Raw genomic sequence first — 17,892 nt, forward strand, 5'->3', positions numbered from 1 at the left:
TTTCCTGATTGGACCATTGAACTTATTATGAAGTGTATTTCTTCCGTTTCTTATGAGATTCTGATTAATGGTATTCCTTCTCAAAAGATTCTTCCTCGGTGTGGATTGAGACAAGGTGATCCACTTTCACCTTATATTTTTGTGATTTGCACCGAGGTCTTATCGCAATGCCTTAGGAAAGAAGAAAGACTTGGTACTATTAAGGGTATTCAAATTTGCAGAGGAAGCCAAGCTATTTCACACTTATTCTTTGCTGATGATTCCATATTTTTCCTGGAAGGGAAATCTTCTTCTTCGTGCTCGACTTTGGCTTCTACTATATCGAATTATTGTCGGGCCTCAGGACAACGAATTAATGAAGCAAAATCTGTCATTATCATTAGTCCAAGCTCGTCTCTGTCATTTGCACAAGATTGTTTCAAAATTTTCCGAGTCTCGCCTACGGCTGAAATGGGAAAATATTTGGGGCTTCCAACTGATATTGGTATTTCTGAGTATGGCAAGTCTAAAAGAGATATTTTCAACTTTCTTATTGATAACTAATTTAATTGCCCGTGAAATTTCACGGGTTCGTTTACGACATCTTGCGACTGTTAGCCTTTTGATGTTATTTATTTATTCGTGTTATAACATATAGTGTGTAAGTGTAACAGGGGAGACACATGATTAACGAAAATATCAACCATATCTCAAAAATTATGGTTTAACATGTTCAATTTTTTTTTTTTTTTGCATCATAGTTCTGGTATGACGTTTGTGTTAAAGTAGTATAATGGGTGGAAAATTAGCCAAAGTAGAAGAGGATTGTGTCAGAAGATTTGAAATTTGGTTCATATATATATTTGGCTTATTATTCAGTTTAAGAATTGCAAGAGCCAAATATTTAAACCATTTGCTTGTTCACCTACCTATTTAATTAGAACATTGTTGCTCTTAATTTACTTTTATGATGGATTAATTGATTTAAACATTTTTGCTTGTTCATCTACCTATTTAATTTTTTGTTAACTCACTTTTATGGATGCTTTTATATTTGATTATTTAAGGGACAATGATCGCTTTAAATTTTTATTTTTATTTAGTTTTTTTGTGAATTAATAAGAAGGTGATATATTATAGGTAGCTAATAAGTGGGTGCCATGTGTCATCATGAGGATATAGGACATTGCCACGTGTCGCTCAAATATATGCTCAACTTGTCTTTTTATGTTATTATATAGATATTAAGAAGAGAACGTCCTCCTGGAATGGTCTTTTACTCTCGTTGGCTGGTCGCCTTTCTTTGATTTCTTCTATCCTCTCTTCTCTTTCCACGTACTTTATATCGGTATTTAAAATGCCGGTAAGTGTGACTTCTAAGATTGATTCTTTATTGTCACAATTTTGGTGGAGAGGGTCTAGGACGTCTAAGGGTATCAGTTGGTGTAGTAAATTATTTTTAAGTCAACCGAAAGGTCTTGGGGGACTGGGAATTAGAAATACCCGATGTTTTAATCATGCTCTTTTTGCTAAAATTGGGTGGAATATGCTTCGTGATCTGTCATCTCTTATTAGTCGAACTATTGGAGTTCAACTTGGTCTTGATTGGACTAATTGTATTAATCGCGTTGAGACTGTCAAGAGTAAGAACTCATGGATCGGTAAAGGAATCCTTTGGGGCACTAAAACCTTTACTAATCACATTGCCTGGATGATGGTTGGTTCTGAGTCCAGTTTATATGTTTGGACTTCTCCTTGGGTGGATGGCTCGATCCCTATTCCGAAACATTATGACCTTCTGCTCGTTGAACCTTACCTTAGTAAGTTGAGAGTTAAGGACCTTATTTCTGCAAACACTACTTGGAATGTTAACATGGTAACGTGCTTCTTCGAGGATTCTTTTATTGCTAAAATTCTGGCCATTCCGTTAAGTAAAGAAAATAAAGAAGATTTTGCTTTTTAGAAGGTGTCAAAGAATGGTAATTAATATGTCAAGAAAGGTTACTTTGACGTTTGGCATGATTATTGGAATTTGAAGGCTAGTGTTAAAGACTTGTCTTGTGTCAGGGTGTAGGGCTTTTATTAAAAAATGGTTGTGGCATCTCCCTGGACCTAAAAGATGGATTATTTTGCTCTAGAAAATTCTTACACAAACTTTATCTGTTGGGCGTGAACTCGAAAAGAGAGGTATTGATGATGGCTTCTTTTGTCGTCTTTGTGACAGACAATGTGTTGAATCTTTGGAACATTTGTTCCGGGATTGCGAGTTTGTGTCGAGACTATGGAGTGCGAATCATCTTGGCATTAATGCTAATAGTGGCTCAAATATTTGCATTCAAGAATGGATTATAAATTGGCTTAGCTTATTATTAAGAAAGGAAAATAGTATTGACGGGGTTATTTATTTCATGTGCACTATTTGGACTATATGGGTCACTCGGAATATGCACGTTTACAGTAATGAACCCTTGTCTCCTTTCGGCTCGATTCGTTTATATGAGCATGAATTGAGTTTAATGATATTTGCGGAAAAGGAGAGAGCGGATTTAAGGAAAGACTTGAACAACAATTGTCTTTTGTATGATGATGATTTTAATTTGAAGGTTCTTCATAATGGTAATACCTTTCCTCTTATTGGCCCTGATTTGTGTGAAAATCATTATCTTATCTATACGGATGCTGCTTGGCGATCGAATTTTTCTTCGGGTTTGGGATGGGTTGTTAAGGATAGTAATGATTTTGGACATTTCGTTTCCGAGAACTTGAAATCGAATTGCTATGTGCAATCTGCCTCTCAAGCTGAAGCCTTAGCTATCATGGAAGCTCTTAATTGGAAAAGACGTCCACTTCTCCACGTGTGTGTCTATTCGGATTGTCTGCAGGTTGTTGCCCAATTACTGGGTTTTACTCCAGTTAACATTGACACTAAAGTCATTGTCAGTGACATTCTGAGGGTAGGCTGTTATTTTCATTGTCTTTCATTTTGCTATGCTCCTAGAAGTTGTAATAAAATGGCTCATAGATTAGCTCAGAGAGCCATTAATATGTAATTCTATTACTTGCCCATCTGTAAAAAAGAAAAAAGAAAAAAGAAAAAAAAAAACAGATCACAAATCGAAATATAAAACTTACGGATATAACTAACGACAACTTCAAATTTGGATGTTATTAACAACACTTGAAAACTATTCTTTATGAACAAATGGTGACTTAAGACTTTGGCTCATATCTAGTTTGGGTGATTTTTCCGTTTCAAATCGCGTCTCTCTAGGAGTACGTCTCTCCCTACCTATAGGGAATGTTATTTTTTTCCCGCCCAAATCCATGGTATGGGCGCGAACATCCATATCCATGCTTAGGTTGTGGCTGGACCAGTAAACCTGTTTCGACTCGGCCATTTCTACAGGGTTAAGATCCGAAAACCTTAACTTACGACCCGAATCGAAATGACCTGTTAATTTAAGGCCGAAAACCATCCCCCCCACTCATCCTGATAAGTGAAAGATAAACTTTTGTTAAATGTGAATGTGATACGCATAAGACATAAATTTTATTAAAAATATTAATATTAATATATTATATTTTAAAATATATAAAAATATTATTAATTTTAGTAATTTAAATTACACAAACAATTAAAAAAAATCAATTTTATATGACTTGAATATTTTTTTAAAAATAAAATAATTATTAAAATAACTTAATTGTTATAAATGTTTCATTATAACGTAAACAATGAACATGAGTATAATATTAATATTAAATATGGTTTACTTTTTTTTTTTCGGAAAAATAATTCCGATTTAAAAATGGTAAGACGAAAAGCAACGAACACTATTTGACCCGTATTCTGACCTAAAGACCCGTTTAACAGGTCTATGTCACGACCTTGTCATAGACGTAGATCTCGTTGAAATAAGCGATTTGAAAGTGAACTTTGTCCTAATCGGGCACTTCAGCGTAAAGTTGTGGTCATTCAATGTTTTTATTCTTGATTTTATATCGTTCATAAATAGATGTTAATATTATTAACGGAAAATTCATTTGACATTCTTGAGGTTTGCCACTTTGCAAGTAATACCACTCCTTTAAAAAAAAAATACTTTGAATGCCCATAACTCGTTACAAGTTCTTTTCAAAGCCATCGTCTTTACAAGAATTACCATTTGAGAAAAGATTTCGAGTTTGAAACTCGTGATAAGAGATATGATCACTCAAAGTTTGTTTTAAAAAACTTTGACATATAAAAAGCGTAATTACTTTTTCACATACGACTTTTACTCTTTTACATACACCTTTTTTAACTTTCCATATCATACACTTTTTCCTAAACCTAACCAAATGAACTTTTATACGTATCTTTTATCCTAAAATCGAAGTTAATTGCGCCAAAGACTTCAACAATGAAACATAATTCATCAAAACCGAGGAGAGACGGTCTCTCAATAACTTCTAACTTAAGGGGTTTGATCTCACGATTAGCCAAAGTAATGAGGCTAAATTACCACTTTCGCGGAGTAAAATGCGTATGTGAAAAAGCACCACTTATAAAAAGTTTAGTTACGAGTGCCAAAAAAAAGTCTAGTTACGTGTTTCAAATGAGACGATTTTCAGTTTTCTTTTTTCAAATTGTAGTTCTCATAAAGACGGAACAACGAGTTACTATCATTGAAAGTTTTCCGGTTGAAAAAGAGCAGTATTACGTGCAAAGTAGCAAAACTCAGGCGTATCACATGAATTTTCCGTATTATTAATTGGTGCAGTGGTTATAAATTTAGGTGTCATTTCACGAAATTAACTTTCTTTTATCGTTTGGTTCAAAGTTGTTATTGTTAAATTTGTCTTTGTTCTTAATTTACCTCTTTTTTTGGGTTATTTCATAGGAATAATCGCAACTATTGGTGGTCTTCTCGTAATAATCTCAACTTCATTTAATCTCAGAATAGACCGAACTATTCACATCCTCTTATACTGAACTTAAGTGTTTTGTGACCTGTTTCTCAGGACACATGTGAGGTGGAATGACTTTTAACTTTTAAAGTAATAAATAATAATAATAATAATAATAATAATAATAATAATAATAATAATAATAATAATCCGCAGTGCGAGCTGTTGCTTCGGGCTTGTACTCATATTTCGAAACTTTCTTTTGCTTTACGTACTTGTTCACCCGCTATTTTTGGGTCGGCTAAGCTTTCTTTTAACGCGGTGCTTTGATGCGTGTCTATTTGGTTAGCACTTCCTCCCATTTTACACGCGTTTTGACATGTTCCGGGATGGTTTCTACCCCTTCTTGTATGCATTTCGTACCGTTACTCCTACACTACTTGTATCCATCTCATTCTTGTAGGAAGCGAGTCGGGATTTGAGAACAGAAGCAAAGAAGAGCCCCGAAAGGTTTCCTTGAAGAAAAATGGAGGAAGTGCTGAAGAGTGCCCTCTGCCAGTAGGCCGGCATCCGGCAGGGAACCCTGCCCAATGCCATCAAAGTTGAAGTTGTAAAGTCAAGTTTGGAGGGTGCTCTCTGCCGGTAAGCCGACAGCCGGCTAACCGGCAGAGACCTCCCCCAATGCCTTAGAGAAAAAAATGCAAAACTTTTGGACCAAAAATGAAATGGTCGCGCTACCGGCAGCCGGCTAGCCGGCTAGCCGGCATGAAGTCTGTTGGACCATATAAGTATCTGTTATGTTTTGATAATGACAAGTATATCTTATTTTATATATACCTGTTGCTTGTAATCGTTTGTTTAGTCTTGGTTAGATTTAATGAGGATTACAATATAACATTGAAGATTTGTGAAGCATCGTGGAGGTAATTTTATAGCTATAACATTGAAGATTCTTAAAAGCATTGTTGACTACAATGATTACTCAAGCAAAAAGGCATGATCAAGCCTTTAAGAAGTTCAAGATGAACAGCTTATGATCAAGATGAAGAGATGATCCTTATACTGAAGATCTCCGGGAAGATTAGCTAGTATAGGACATCCTCCATTAACGGTATTTATGGAAGTAATATTAAGAAAGTAAAGTTATAGCTACTTCACCTATAACTTTACTTTCCAAGCTTAATGTTATAGTCTTTTGACGTAAAACTTTAGGTTGCAATATGAAGTCACGATTTTAGGGATTTAAAATCGATTTTCGAAATTCAAATCATTAAATATATTTTTCGAAAATATGTGTATGTACATTAGAAAGGAGATACGGGTTTGATAAATTCAAATAGATATATGAATATCCTATTGATTAGTAAAACAACTTATGAGTTGTCATGCTATCTAGGGTTCTCAAATATATCTAGATCTAAACCCTAATTCATGTATTAATATTTCTATAGGGTTTCGAATTAAGACGGTAGGCTTATGAGCCGTCGTCCACTTCGTATTATCCCTTGCACAAGTAATCTATTTAGGTCAAATCTAGAATAAGTGGGTATAAGATACTTTCCCATCTTAACAATTTATAGATTTACTTTATTTACTTGTGATATTAATCAATTAAAATTAAGAGAAGATAAGATTTGTTTCTTGTGAAACAATCCATAAGGGCCGCACGACACCTTTAGGGTTTCGTAAAAAAACCCTAGCTCTCTTCTCTACTATATATATATACACAAGTACTTCATTGTTTTAAATCAACTTTTTGCAAATAAAAAGATCCTTTGCAAATTCGAGTAAACGTTTTATTGAGTAATTAATTTGTTTTTGCAATTTGATAATCCTTTCGAAAAGTCGTGCTTCATATTGTTATTTGCTTTCATAGATTACGTTATTGGATAATAGTACTTTACATTGTTTCTTACTCGTTCAATTGTGTGAACAAATTAGAAGGACAATCTAGTGCTTTCTTATTAACCTAAGTTAGACAATATGGAGTATTTAACAATACTCAATTGAGTTACAACTAGAGTTAGTTGTACGAGTGGGTTAGTAATTTTGTAATCCGTAGAAAGGTACTAAAATTATTAATCGAGAATTGTGGGCTTAGGTTTCGACTTGTGAAACTGAACCACTTCAAAATCATGTGTGTCACTCGTTTTCCTTTGTTCGTTTCTTTACGTTTTAACTTTGCTTAACTAATTAGTTAAAGTTTATTCAATAAACTTTAAGTAATTAATTATTAATTCACGTTCATACGAACATTCGAAAAAGTGGGCTAGTTTTTATACTCAATTCACCCCCTCTTGAGTATTTCGGATCGATAGACTCTTCAATTGGTATCAGAGCCTCGTGCTCTTGGTTGCCTAACCGCAAAGAGGCTGATCCGTCTATCTCTTTTTGTTTTTATTTTTTATTATTCCACTGCCTTACACGTGTGAAATGGATTCCAAGTATCTTAGGTGTCCGGTCTTTGATGGGAAGAATTATGGACTTTGGAAGAACATGATGACACACTACATAAAAGGACATGATTGGGAGTGCTGGAAGATCGTACAAAATGGACCAAATAAAATTTTGGTTGGATCTACTGAAGGCACTACCTATGAGAAAAAGGAAGAAGATTATGTGGAGGCTGATTACAAGAAGGCTGAGAAAAACTCGAAAGCTATAAGGCTGTTGCAAAACGGCATGACATCAAATGAATTTGATCGTTTCTCTTCTAGTACCTCGGCCAAGGAAATATGGGATGATCTTGAATTAGTTTATGAGGGAACAACAATTGTAAAGATATCGTATTGACTTGCTGATTCAAAAATATGAGCTCTTTACAATGGAGCCAAACGAATCTCTTGATAGCATGTCTGCACGTTTTTCCAGTATTATAAATGAATTGAAAAATCTTGTTAGGAAGTTTGTGTTGGAGTATATGTCCTCAACAATAGTGCGATCATATATTTAAATCTCAAATTAAGAATACGTAAGGGATGATTCATTTATATAGTCAACTGATCAAAACTAATCAGTAATGATTGACTAACTAGAGTTTGACATTACTGTCGTTTGACGGTGGTGATCAGTTGATCCCTTAAGGTCACAGCTATAGGACAATTCCCTTAATAGACAAGTTGATTAATTGTATGACGATACAAGTTAATCAATTCCTTAAAATTGAACAATTCATTTGTGAGAGAGAATATTTATATCTTATTGTAATTTGATTAAATAAGATTTATTTTAGTAATTAAAATAGTTTATTACTAAAATTGTTTATTGTTTATGAAATAATTGAGATAAGAATGAATGATTAATTATAATTACAATATGGTGTGAATTATAATTATATGCCCCATTTTATTTATGTGATCAAGAATCACTAGTCAATTTGTTGTTTGTAATTTAATTAATTTATAAAATGATATTTATTTGATAAATATGCATTAAATTAATTAATAACATGTAACATACTACATGTGACATATTGTGTGACAAGTGACAAATTGACGAAATAAAATGGAGGTCCATTTTACACAAGTGACCGAAAAAATGGAGGGGTTATAGTGGATTGTGGGTGATATTATTTTATGTGATAAAATACATATAATTATGGCTATTCCTTACTATCCTTACACACCTACTCTAACTAGTCTTACACATCCTATTTTTTGTGAAGAACAAAAGTAAAAACGAGATGCCATCCTTTGGCGTTTTTCCCTCAACCCCACCGGTTTTCCTTCCTCTTATTTGAAGAGAATTTGTTCTCTTGTTCACTTAATATTCATTCACATGCATTCTTACCTCCTTCTCCCCCACTTCTCTCTAAACTAGTTTTAGAAAATCAAAAGATTATTCATCCTAAATTCTAATTACAATATTAGATTACTAGTGTAGTAATAAGAATATTATTAGAATCATTTTAAGGATACTAGTGTATTAATCTAGTTAATTAATATATTAGTTAAAGGGATTTGTTTTGGGTGCAATCAAGAGGAGGATGTCTACATTGAGATTTTGGAGGATCATCCATTACATTTTAGCTCAAGAACAAATAAGGAAGGTGACCTTATTTGTGCCCTTATTTCGAGCCACTTAACAATGTAAGGGACATTGTTTTTCTTATTAATCTCTTATTTAGTTATGCATGCACTAGATCTAAAGAACACATATTAAAAAGATAATTAGTTCACTATTAGACGAATCTAATAATAGGTATATGAACCTAACAATTGGTATCAGAGCATAGGATGTTGCATGCATAATCGATTTATAGTTTTTTCGAGTTATTGGTAACTTAATTAAAACTAAAAAATTTGTGATTTATTAGATAAAGTCACGAAATCATGATGCATGTTATATATTCTGGTCCTAAAATATTTTTAGGTCATTTTTATAATTTATGGTATTTTATTGCTCATTTTAATGATTTTTAGTGAAATAATTACATTTTTATGAGTAAATGAACTTTTATTTACTAAAAATAGTTAAACTTAATTATTGGCCGTGATTTTTTTAGTATGACCTCAAATGAATATTTATGTATTGTATGTAAAATTTTGTATTAATGTGATTAATATTTCATGATTTATGATTTTTATGAGATAAAAATGAATTAAATGGAGGTAAAATGGTTAAATATAGTTAAACTTCGAAATAGGCCATGAAATTTTAATATGTTGTCACATGCATGTTTTACTCATTGTGTGTAAAATTTGAGATGAACTCGATTCATTTTGCATGATTTATGAATTTTTAGTGTAAAAATGGCATAAATAGTGACTATTTTAGCATAAATAGCTAAAACGAATTGCATGGCATGAGAAAATTATTTTAGGTTGAATTTATATCCCACTTATCATATCTAAAGTTGTAAAATTGACTGGTTTAATTTTTGTATACTTTAGATGTTTTATTTGATAAAACCGATAAATTGCAACAATATTTTTCTCGAAATAAATTCGAAAATTTTAACCATGATTTTTGATATTATGAGTGTCATGGATATATTCCATAATGTTCAAAAATTTAAAATTCAAAATTTGAAATTATTGTAGTTTAATTTGAATTCATTTCATAAATGTTATGATTTTAAGGTCAAGAATGAGCATAAAATTAAATCAAGTTGAATTATTGTCAAAAATTGAGTGGTGACTAATTTTTGAGACCTAATAGTGTTAGGATAATTAAATTGAGCTTAAATTTGATTTAGGTATTGATTTGTGATTTTAATAAGTTATTATCACGCATTTCCATAAAACCGGGTTATATAATCGATATAAGTTAAATAGGGCGATTTGGCACATAATTTGGCATGATAGACACATATTATAATGCTGCATATTTCAATTGTTGAATGTCATTTTATTTATATAATTTTGAATTATGTAATTTTATCTTAGTATGGCCTTAGTTTTAATCGATATTACCCGTAATGAAAGGAAATATTGATTCGGTTGTAATTTAATGTGATCTCGAATCGCTTTTATTTTTACTAGTTTTTAATTTTACAAATTTATAATAGGAATAGCTATGTATTTTTATTATTTGTAATTCCGGAGTTCCTTCAAGACGGTGCCATTCGGAAAGGTGTTCCGACAAAGACGGTATTCTTGGGAGGCGTGCCACTTGAAGATTTAAGGGACCAAAGGAGTTGGTTTCCGAATATGTAATAGATTATTTGATTTTCTATTTTAGGAAGGCCATACTAGGGATTTATTTTTGTTTTGCATTTCTTTTAATATGTTGCATGCATTGCCAAATCGCCATAACAACACATGCATATCATATCGAGTCATCGACCGTGTCAATTATAATTATCGTGGTTCACCGCTTTAGTTCACTTAAAATGTGATAGATAATAAATTGACAAGACCTCTCACTAAATAATAATTGAGAATTAGCCTTACCAAATAGTAGAACCATGAATCCCAATTTCATAAGGAAGTAGGCTCGGCTCACCGAGGTGCTAAACTTGTTACGTTGGGTAAGTGGGTAGTAAATTGTTATTACATCGAAATTTGGATTGAGCTCAACGGAAGTATTCGTGACCGTAGTCGCATGTGTTCCGGGCTAAAGATAAATATTAAAGTAATTTTATCGACCGAGAGTGCTAGAAGTAGAATCGATTAAAGAGTTAATCCACCGAATTATATTGATAAGGGATGAATTGGCTCACCGTGCCCGAATTGATATGAATTTGGATCTCGGGACCATTTATAATAGTTGGGTAGAGGTCACTATATAAATGAAATACTTGTATTAAATTTTACGAGTACTATAAACGATAAATGTTAATTGTTTCCTTCATCTCCGTTTTTGTAGTTATTTATCCACAATGGATTCATCTAATAATCCTACACCAATTAACATTAATTCATGGCTCCAATCATTCAATGAAAAATGCTCCTTGTATGACAATGACCCGATTAGAGAACTACGCTTTGACATTGGTCAGGATGGAAATCTTTGCTATTTTACCACTTCTACACCTCCCACTCCCATACTCATGCCAACCTACTTGGTAAGAGAATCATATGAGGAGAATCTCACAAATTCCAAGGTATCCTTTTTTGATGAAGCAAGGAGAAATATCAAATTGAGTGGGAGTTCTAGCAAGAGTATCCTTGCAACTGAAAGGAGTAATGATATTAATAAAGGAAAGGCAAAGAAGGGTAAGAAACCCAAATCTGATACTGAGTTGGAAGTTGATAGTGTTGGAGCTTGTGTCCTCCACAAATTAGTGTGATAACATTTGTAAATCTCTTACATGTTCACAAGGGTATACTTCGTATATTTAAATCAGTTGATTAACGTTTACCTAATAACGGTTGGCTTGCTAGAAAGTTTGACGTTATTATCATACAGATGGCGGTGATCAACTGGTCCCTAAAGGTCACACCTATAGGATGTGTTTGAGAAATGTGGTTATAGAAATATAATCATATTGATGCCCAATATGACTAAATAGTTAGTCAATGTGTTGATGAGATAATTATTTAATGAAAATTAAATAATATTAGTTAAGACGAATTAATCATCAATTAATTCGTAAATTAAATATAATAAGTTATATTTAATTAAATATATGTAATGTTAGCTTGGACGAATTAATCTGTTAATTCGTAATTAAATATAATCAGTTGTATTTAATATCAACAAGCTGAATGTGTCATAGTGGTAATAGTGAGGGTACACATACCAAGAGGTCATGGGTTCGATCCTCACTAGATGACAATTTAACACATATTATATATTTTTGGAAAGACCAAAATAAGGAAAACACACTCCTTATTTTCGGTCTGGTTGGCCGAAAATTAGGATGTTTTTTTCTTTCCTAATTGGTTCCAGATTTCGGTCTGTATAAAAAGAAAGGGAGATAATTATTTCTACCCTAATGCTTTTTCTTGACCTTGCCTCCTCTCTCTCATCACAAGAACACAAAAACAACTAAATTTTACAGAAAATTTTAGATCGATTCTAGCATAATCGAAGGGCATATCTCAGATCGTCTTGGGTGCAACTAATAGGCGAATATCAATTTTGATATTGTTCTTAGGCCATATTTGCTAGGACCAAAGGTTATTTTTGAATCTTTTACTTTTGTTTATGTATTTTATTTTATGACCTTTGATCATCTTTGTTAAATCGTTATAATCCTTCTAAATTAAGGGAAGTATACAGATTATTTCCCACAAGTGGTATCAGAGCTTTAGGCTACGATTTTAATTTTGATGATTTTCATAAAATTTGTATGTGAACAATAGGATTTTCGAGAAAAAAAAACTTAGGGTTTCGAATTTTTTTTGTGGTTCGAAAATTTTTTTTTGTGCCGTTTTTTTGTGCCGTTTTTTTTCTTTCAGTTTGATGATTTTTTTCCATTCTATTTTTCATATTATAGTTTATAATCAGTTAAAATTATCATATGAAGAATTGGTAGTTTTTGATTTAATGCAGATTAAGTTAAAATTAAATGGAATCGTCATGTTTATGATAAAAAGATTGTTTTTGCTATATAGTTTTTTGGCATATAAATTGATCATGTTTATTATTTCATATGCTAATCATGTTCTAATAGCAAAGGTAAACAATTTAGTCATCAAATCTTGTTTTGGGCATATTGCCGCAAATAGAAAAAAAATAGGAGGCGTTTTTTTTAGGGTTTACCGAAAAAAAAAACTTTATTTTAATTTTGTTTTTTGGTAAACCGAGAAGAAAAAAAAAATAGGAAAGTTTTTTTTATATTTGCCTTTTTGCCGAAAAAGAAAGAGAAAAATTTTTTTTGGAAAGTTTTTTCTTGTTTTTCCAATTTACCGAATTAAAATAGGAAAGGGTTTTTTTAAAAAAAAAAAAGCAGCCGTGACAGCTGATAAATAAAAAAAAATGTTTTTTTTCTTCCCAGCCGAGACCAATTTAAAAAAAAAAATTGGATTTTTTTTTATTTTTTATTTTGGCCAATTAGTTATTGTGAATCGGTTCACAATTTAATGATACCGAGTTATTTTAAAGCAGTTTAAAATTTTGACGGATAGAATTCATATTACAAGTTTAATATGGATTAAGTATGAAATTAATGTGATTAAATTGCAGAATTGTCACTTAATTTAATTTAAATAGGTGGTTTGGATAAATTAATCAACATAATTAATGTATTGTATTATGTATGTTTAATTTATTTTAGTTGATGCTTTTAATTTTGTTGAATGAATCGAATGAATGAATTTTATTTACGTATTTAATTTTTGCAATCGGTTGTAATTTGTAATACTTAGTGTGGCCTTAGTCAAATTATGTTTTCGTAATGAAGGAAACATGATTTCTTATGTAATTATGAGATCTCGAATCTCCTTTATTTTAGTTTTGGGTTTTTGAAATTAGAATGTAATTAATAGGTCAATTATGTAATTTTATTTATTGTAATTTCAAAGAAGACTAAAGATGAAGATTCAAGCTCACTCCCGCTACATGGATCAAGATGGAACATCAAGACAAGCTTCTCGGGTCCAAGGATGGATTCCAAACTTGTATTTATTGTTCATTTTGATAGGATAGGCCACACTAGGACTTTTACTGTTTTTTTTCACGTTTTTCATTTTTATTGCTTTTCATTCACATGTTAGTAATTGCATCATATTCCGCCTAAAACCAAACCACCTACTACTAAAATGCATGAAAATTGACTCATATAGGTTGTATGTTAGTTTTCATGGACATGCGATGTCACGATCTTTAAGCCATCACCTTAGTTTAAATCATTCTCGCATGCTAGATTATAGTTCACTTAAAATGAATTAAAAAGTTGATGGGATCTTCCTCTAAAACGGAAATTGAGATTAGTCTTTATAAGGGCAAACATCTATGAATCCCTTCTTCGTCGGTAGGCCTAATATGACTCCTTCTACGTTGGGTAAGTAGTTGTGTTGACTTAGTTTACCTCAACATTGTAGTCCGAAGAGTTTCTCGTGATTATGATGGATTAAAGTTAGTATTTACAGAAATTTATCGACCAAGAATTCTAACGGTAGAATTAGCTAACAGGTTAGCTTATCAATTTACAGAGAATTGAGTCTTGGGGTCATTTATATAATTCTTGAGGGAGGTCAATTGTATAAATGTTTTTGAGTCTTCGCGTTATGACATTAGTTCATTAGACTTAAAATAAAAACGATGCATGCTTATTATTTTATTCTTCTTTCGCAGTGTAGAACACCCTTATTATCAATAATACTTTTTACAACAAATGGCTCGAAATAACGCAATCCCAATGCCTAGTGCCACACTAGATCGTTCGTCCCGGCTTAAAATGTTCATGGACCAAATGAATCAGTCCACTCGATCAAGAATGATGGGTCAAATTTTGCGATGGGAGGCGGCACTACGAAATGTCTGCTATCGATGACGGTAAGCTCGGGTATTTAATCGAGCCAATACCGGTCAACCCAGGCCCAAATGCAGGAGTCAACGAGTCACTCGATTATAGTGATTTCGTTATGGAAGCGGGTGCGATAAAGAACGTACTCATCTTTGCAATGGAAACCAATTTGCAGAGACGCTTCATTGCCCAAGGTGCAAACAAGATTTTCACTACGCTCACTAATGAGTTCTCAAAGGCACCGAGAATCATCACATATGAGCATACCTGTCGCTTCTTTGATGCGAAACTCCAGAAAGGGCCAACCGGTTAGCCCACACATTCTTCACATGATTGAGAATGTCGAGAAGTGGAGGCACCGAATTGTAAAATCGGTGAGAGCATTGTCATTGACCGAATGCTTCATTCTCTTCACGATGGTTTTGCCCTTTTCGGGGCGAACTACTACATGAATGACTTGAAAAAGAGTCCTCATGAGCTACACTCCCTTCTCGTACAGACCGAGAAGGATATGAAATTGAGTGGGAGCATGAAGCAGGATGTTCTCACAATTTACAACAAAGGTAAAGGTAAGGGCAAGGCTCATGGCGACCTAGCTGTAGGTAAGCCAAAGTTTAAGAAGCCGGAAAACGGTAAGAGTGCGCCTGGTGAGACTAGTGGCTCACGGGGCAAGACAAAGAGCAAGGGCGGTGACATAGAGTGCCACCATTGTCACAAGACTGGACATTGGAGGAGGAACTGTCTCGTCTACCGTGAGGACATCAAGGCGGGCCGCGTCGTTCTGTTGGTATGTCATCTTATATTCATATGATTGAGATTAACCATGCAAGTTTGAACTTGGGTACTAGATACTTGGTTGTGGTTCTCATCTCAGTAATCATTTGCGGGGCCTAAAGAACATCATACCTCTCGAAAAAGGTGATGTGGACTGCGAGTCGGGAATGGAGCACGAGTAGTCTGCCCTCGAAGGGAACATATGTAATCCAACTCCCTAGTGGTTTTGAGTTATCTTTAAATAATCACATACTATGTACCCAGTTTATCTAAGAACATTATTTCTTTTTCCGTACTTGCTAAAGACGGTTTTACATTTTCAATAAAGGATAATAGTTGTATTTTCTCTTTTAATGAAATGATTTATGGCAAAGCAGTTTCCATGAATGAAATTTATATCTTAGATCAAACCACGGAAGTATTACACATTAATAATAAGAAATTAAAGGTTGGTGACAAAGATCAAACCTATCTATGGCATTGTCGAATGGGACACATAAATGAGAAACGCGTAAAGAAACTCGTCGATAATGGGACTATTCCCTCATTCGGATTTTCTGCATATGGCACGTGTGAATCATGTCTCATTGGCAAGATGACTCGAATTTCATTCAAAGGTGTTGGAATGCGCGCTAGTGACCTATTAGGACTCATACATACGGACGTATGTGGACCTATGTCAATTACCGCTAGAGATGGCTATAGATATTTTATCACTTTCACGGACGATTTGAGTAGATACGGATATGTCTACTTAATGAAGCATAAAAGTGAGTCCTTTCAGAAATTCAAGGAATACCAGAATAGGGTACAGAACCAACTGGGTAGAAAGATTAAAGCACTCCGTTCAGATCGGGGTGGCGAATATCTTTCAAATGAGTTTGATCAACACCGAAAGACGTGGAATCGCTCTACGATTAGCTCCACCGGAACACCTCAATTAAATGGTGTGTCCGAATGGAGAAATCGAACCTTACTTGATATGGTTCGATCCATGATGAGTCACACAAGAGTGCCCGAATCATTATGGGGTTATGCTCTTTTGTCACCCGCTCTTATACTTAACAAAGTCCGTCTAAAGTCACGACAAGACTCCATATGAAATGTGGAAGGAACGGTACCTAACTTGTCCTTTATTCGGGTTTGGGGCTGCGAGGCTTATGTCAAGTGGCGACACGAGGATAAGCTCGGCCCGCGATCGGTCAAGACATACTTTATAGGTTATCCAAAAGGAACATTTGGTCATTACTTCTATTCGCCTACCGAACATCGAGTTTTTGTTGCGGCTAGTGCGACGTTCTTAGAGAAAGAATTTCTCGAGAACAAGACGAGTAATAGAACCTTCGAGCTGTCGGAGATTCCAAAGCCAACAACCGAGGAACAGATGGAGGAAGCTGTACCTCCAACTGATGATACGGTTAATATTCCCGAGGAACCTAGGAGGTCGAGGAGAAGTATGTTTTACTTCTAGAAAGTAATGAACCCGCAACCTATAAAGGTGCTATGGCCTGTTCCGACTCAAAGCTATGGCTCGAAGCCATGCAATCCGAGATGGACTCCATGTATGAGAATAAAGTATGGGATCTAGTTGATATACCTAATAAGGTAAAACCTCTACAGTGCAAATGGCTTTACAAAATAAAGCGTTCCGTAGACGCGCAACCAGATATCAATAAGGCACGACTTGTGGCAAAAGGTTTCACTCAAGTGCAAGGATTGCATTATATTTTGTTTTGGTCCGTAATCGTCAATGTGAACTGATAACTCCGGCTATTATATTGTGCAGTCGATTGATGGTGGGTTCAACGAGCCATAAGTCAAACAGTTGACTGATCGATCACAGATACGAGATTATGACGATACCTCGTAGGACAACTTTATGTGACAACGTAATGGAGTCCTAAATGTTTAACAACATTCGGTGCCAGGTCGTGGATAGGACATCCATTGTGTTCCTAGAGTCGATTCTTTTGACTATCGACTGTCTCTTGAGATTAAGGCAGTTTTTGGGTGACTTTGGTTTCTTTCTCACGGTCTGCCGTAAATGGAGGCTAAGTAGATTTTTTCTGGGTCATTTCATATTGTGCTTACATCTGCAGGATTCGAGTTGAGGAAAATATCCAACCCTTATCAGGTATAGTTATTTCTCAGGGCCACTCGAGGAGTTGTAACTGAAATGCATGGCCATGCTCGAATGTTGATTCGTTTATCAGTTAAGTTACTCTCTAGTCGGGGAAACCACTCTTGATATTGATCGCTTGTAAAATACGACCGTTGTGAATTCGGATTTGCAAATTGTTTTACATTGAGTGGGAGAAATTTTATAGGATATGAGAATCGGTTATTGCACATACACTTGTGAGGACAAGTGGGAGTTTGTTGGAGCTTGTGTC

At 34.0% G+C, this 17,892-nt stretch overlaps 1 protein-coding gene across 1 annotated transcript; it reads left to right on the forward strand.

Annotated features, from left to right (window-relative positions):
* The first annotated feature begins 1,336 nt into the window (after nucleotides 1-1,336).
* On the forward strand, nucleotides 1,337-3,029 carry LOC141619330 (uncharacterized). Its single transcript, XM_074436357.1, has 2 exons — nucleotides 1,337-1,855; nucleotides 2,118-3,029. Exons 1-2 carry the CDS (start codon nucleotides 1,337-1,339, stop codon nucleotides 3,027-3,029), a joined length of 1,431 nt encoding a protein of 476 aa, XP_074292458.1.
* The last annotated feature ends 14,863 nt before the right edge of the window (nucleotides 3,030-17,892 follow it).

The sequence above is a fragment of the Silene latifolia genome, chromosome X (assembly GCF_048544455.1).
Source record: "Silene latifolia isolate original U9 population chromosome X, ASM4854445v1, whole genome shotgun sequence".
NCBI classification, from domain to species: Eukaryota; Viridiplantae; Streptophyta; class Magnoliopsida; order Caryophyllales; family Caryophyllaceae; genus Silene; species Silene latifolia.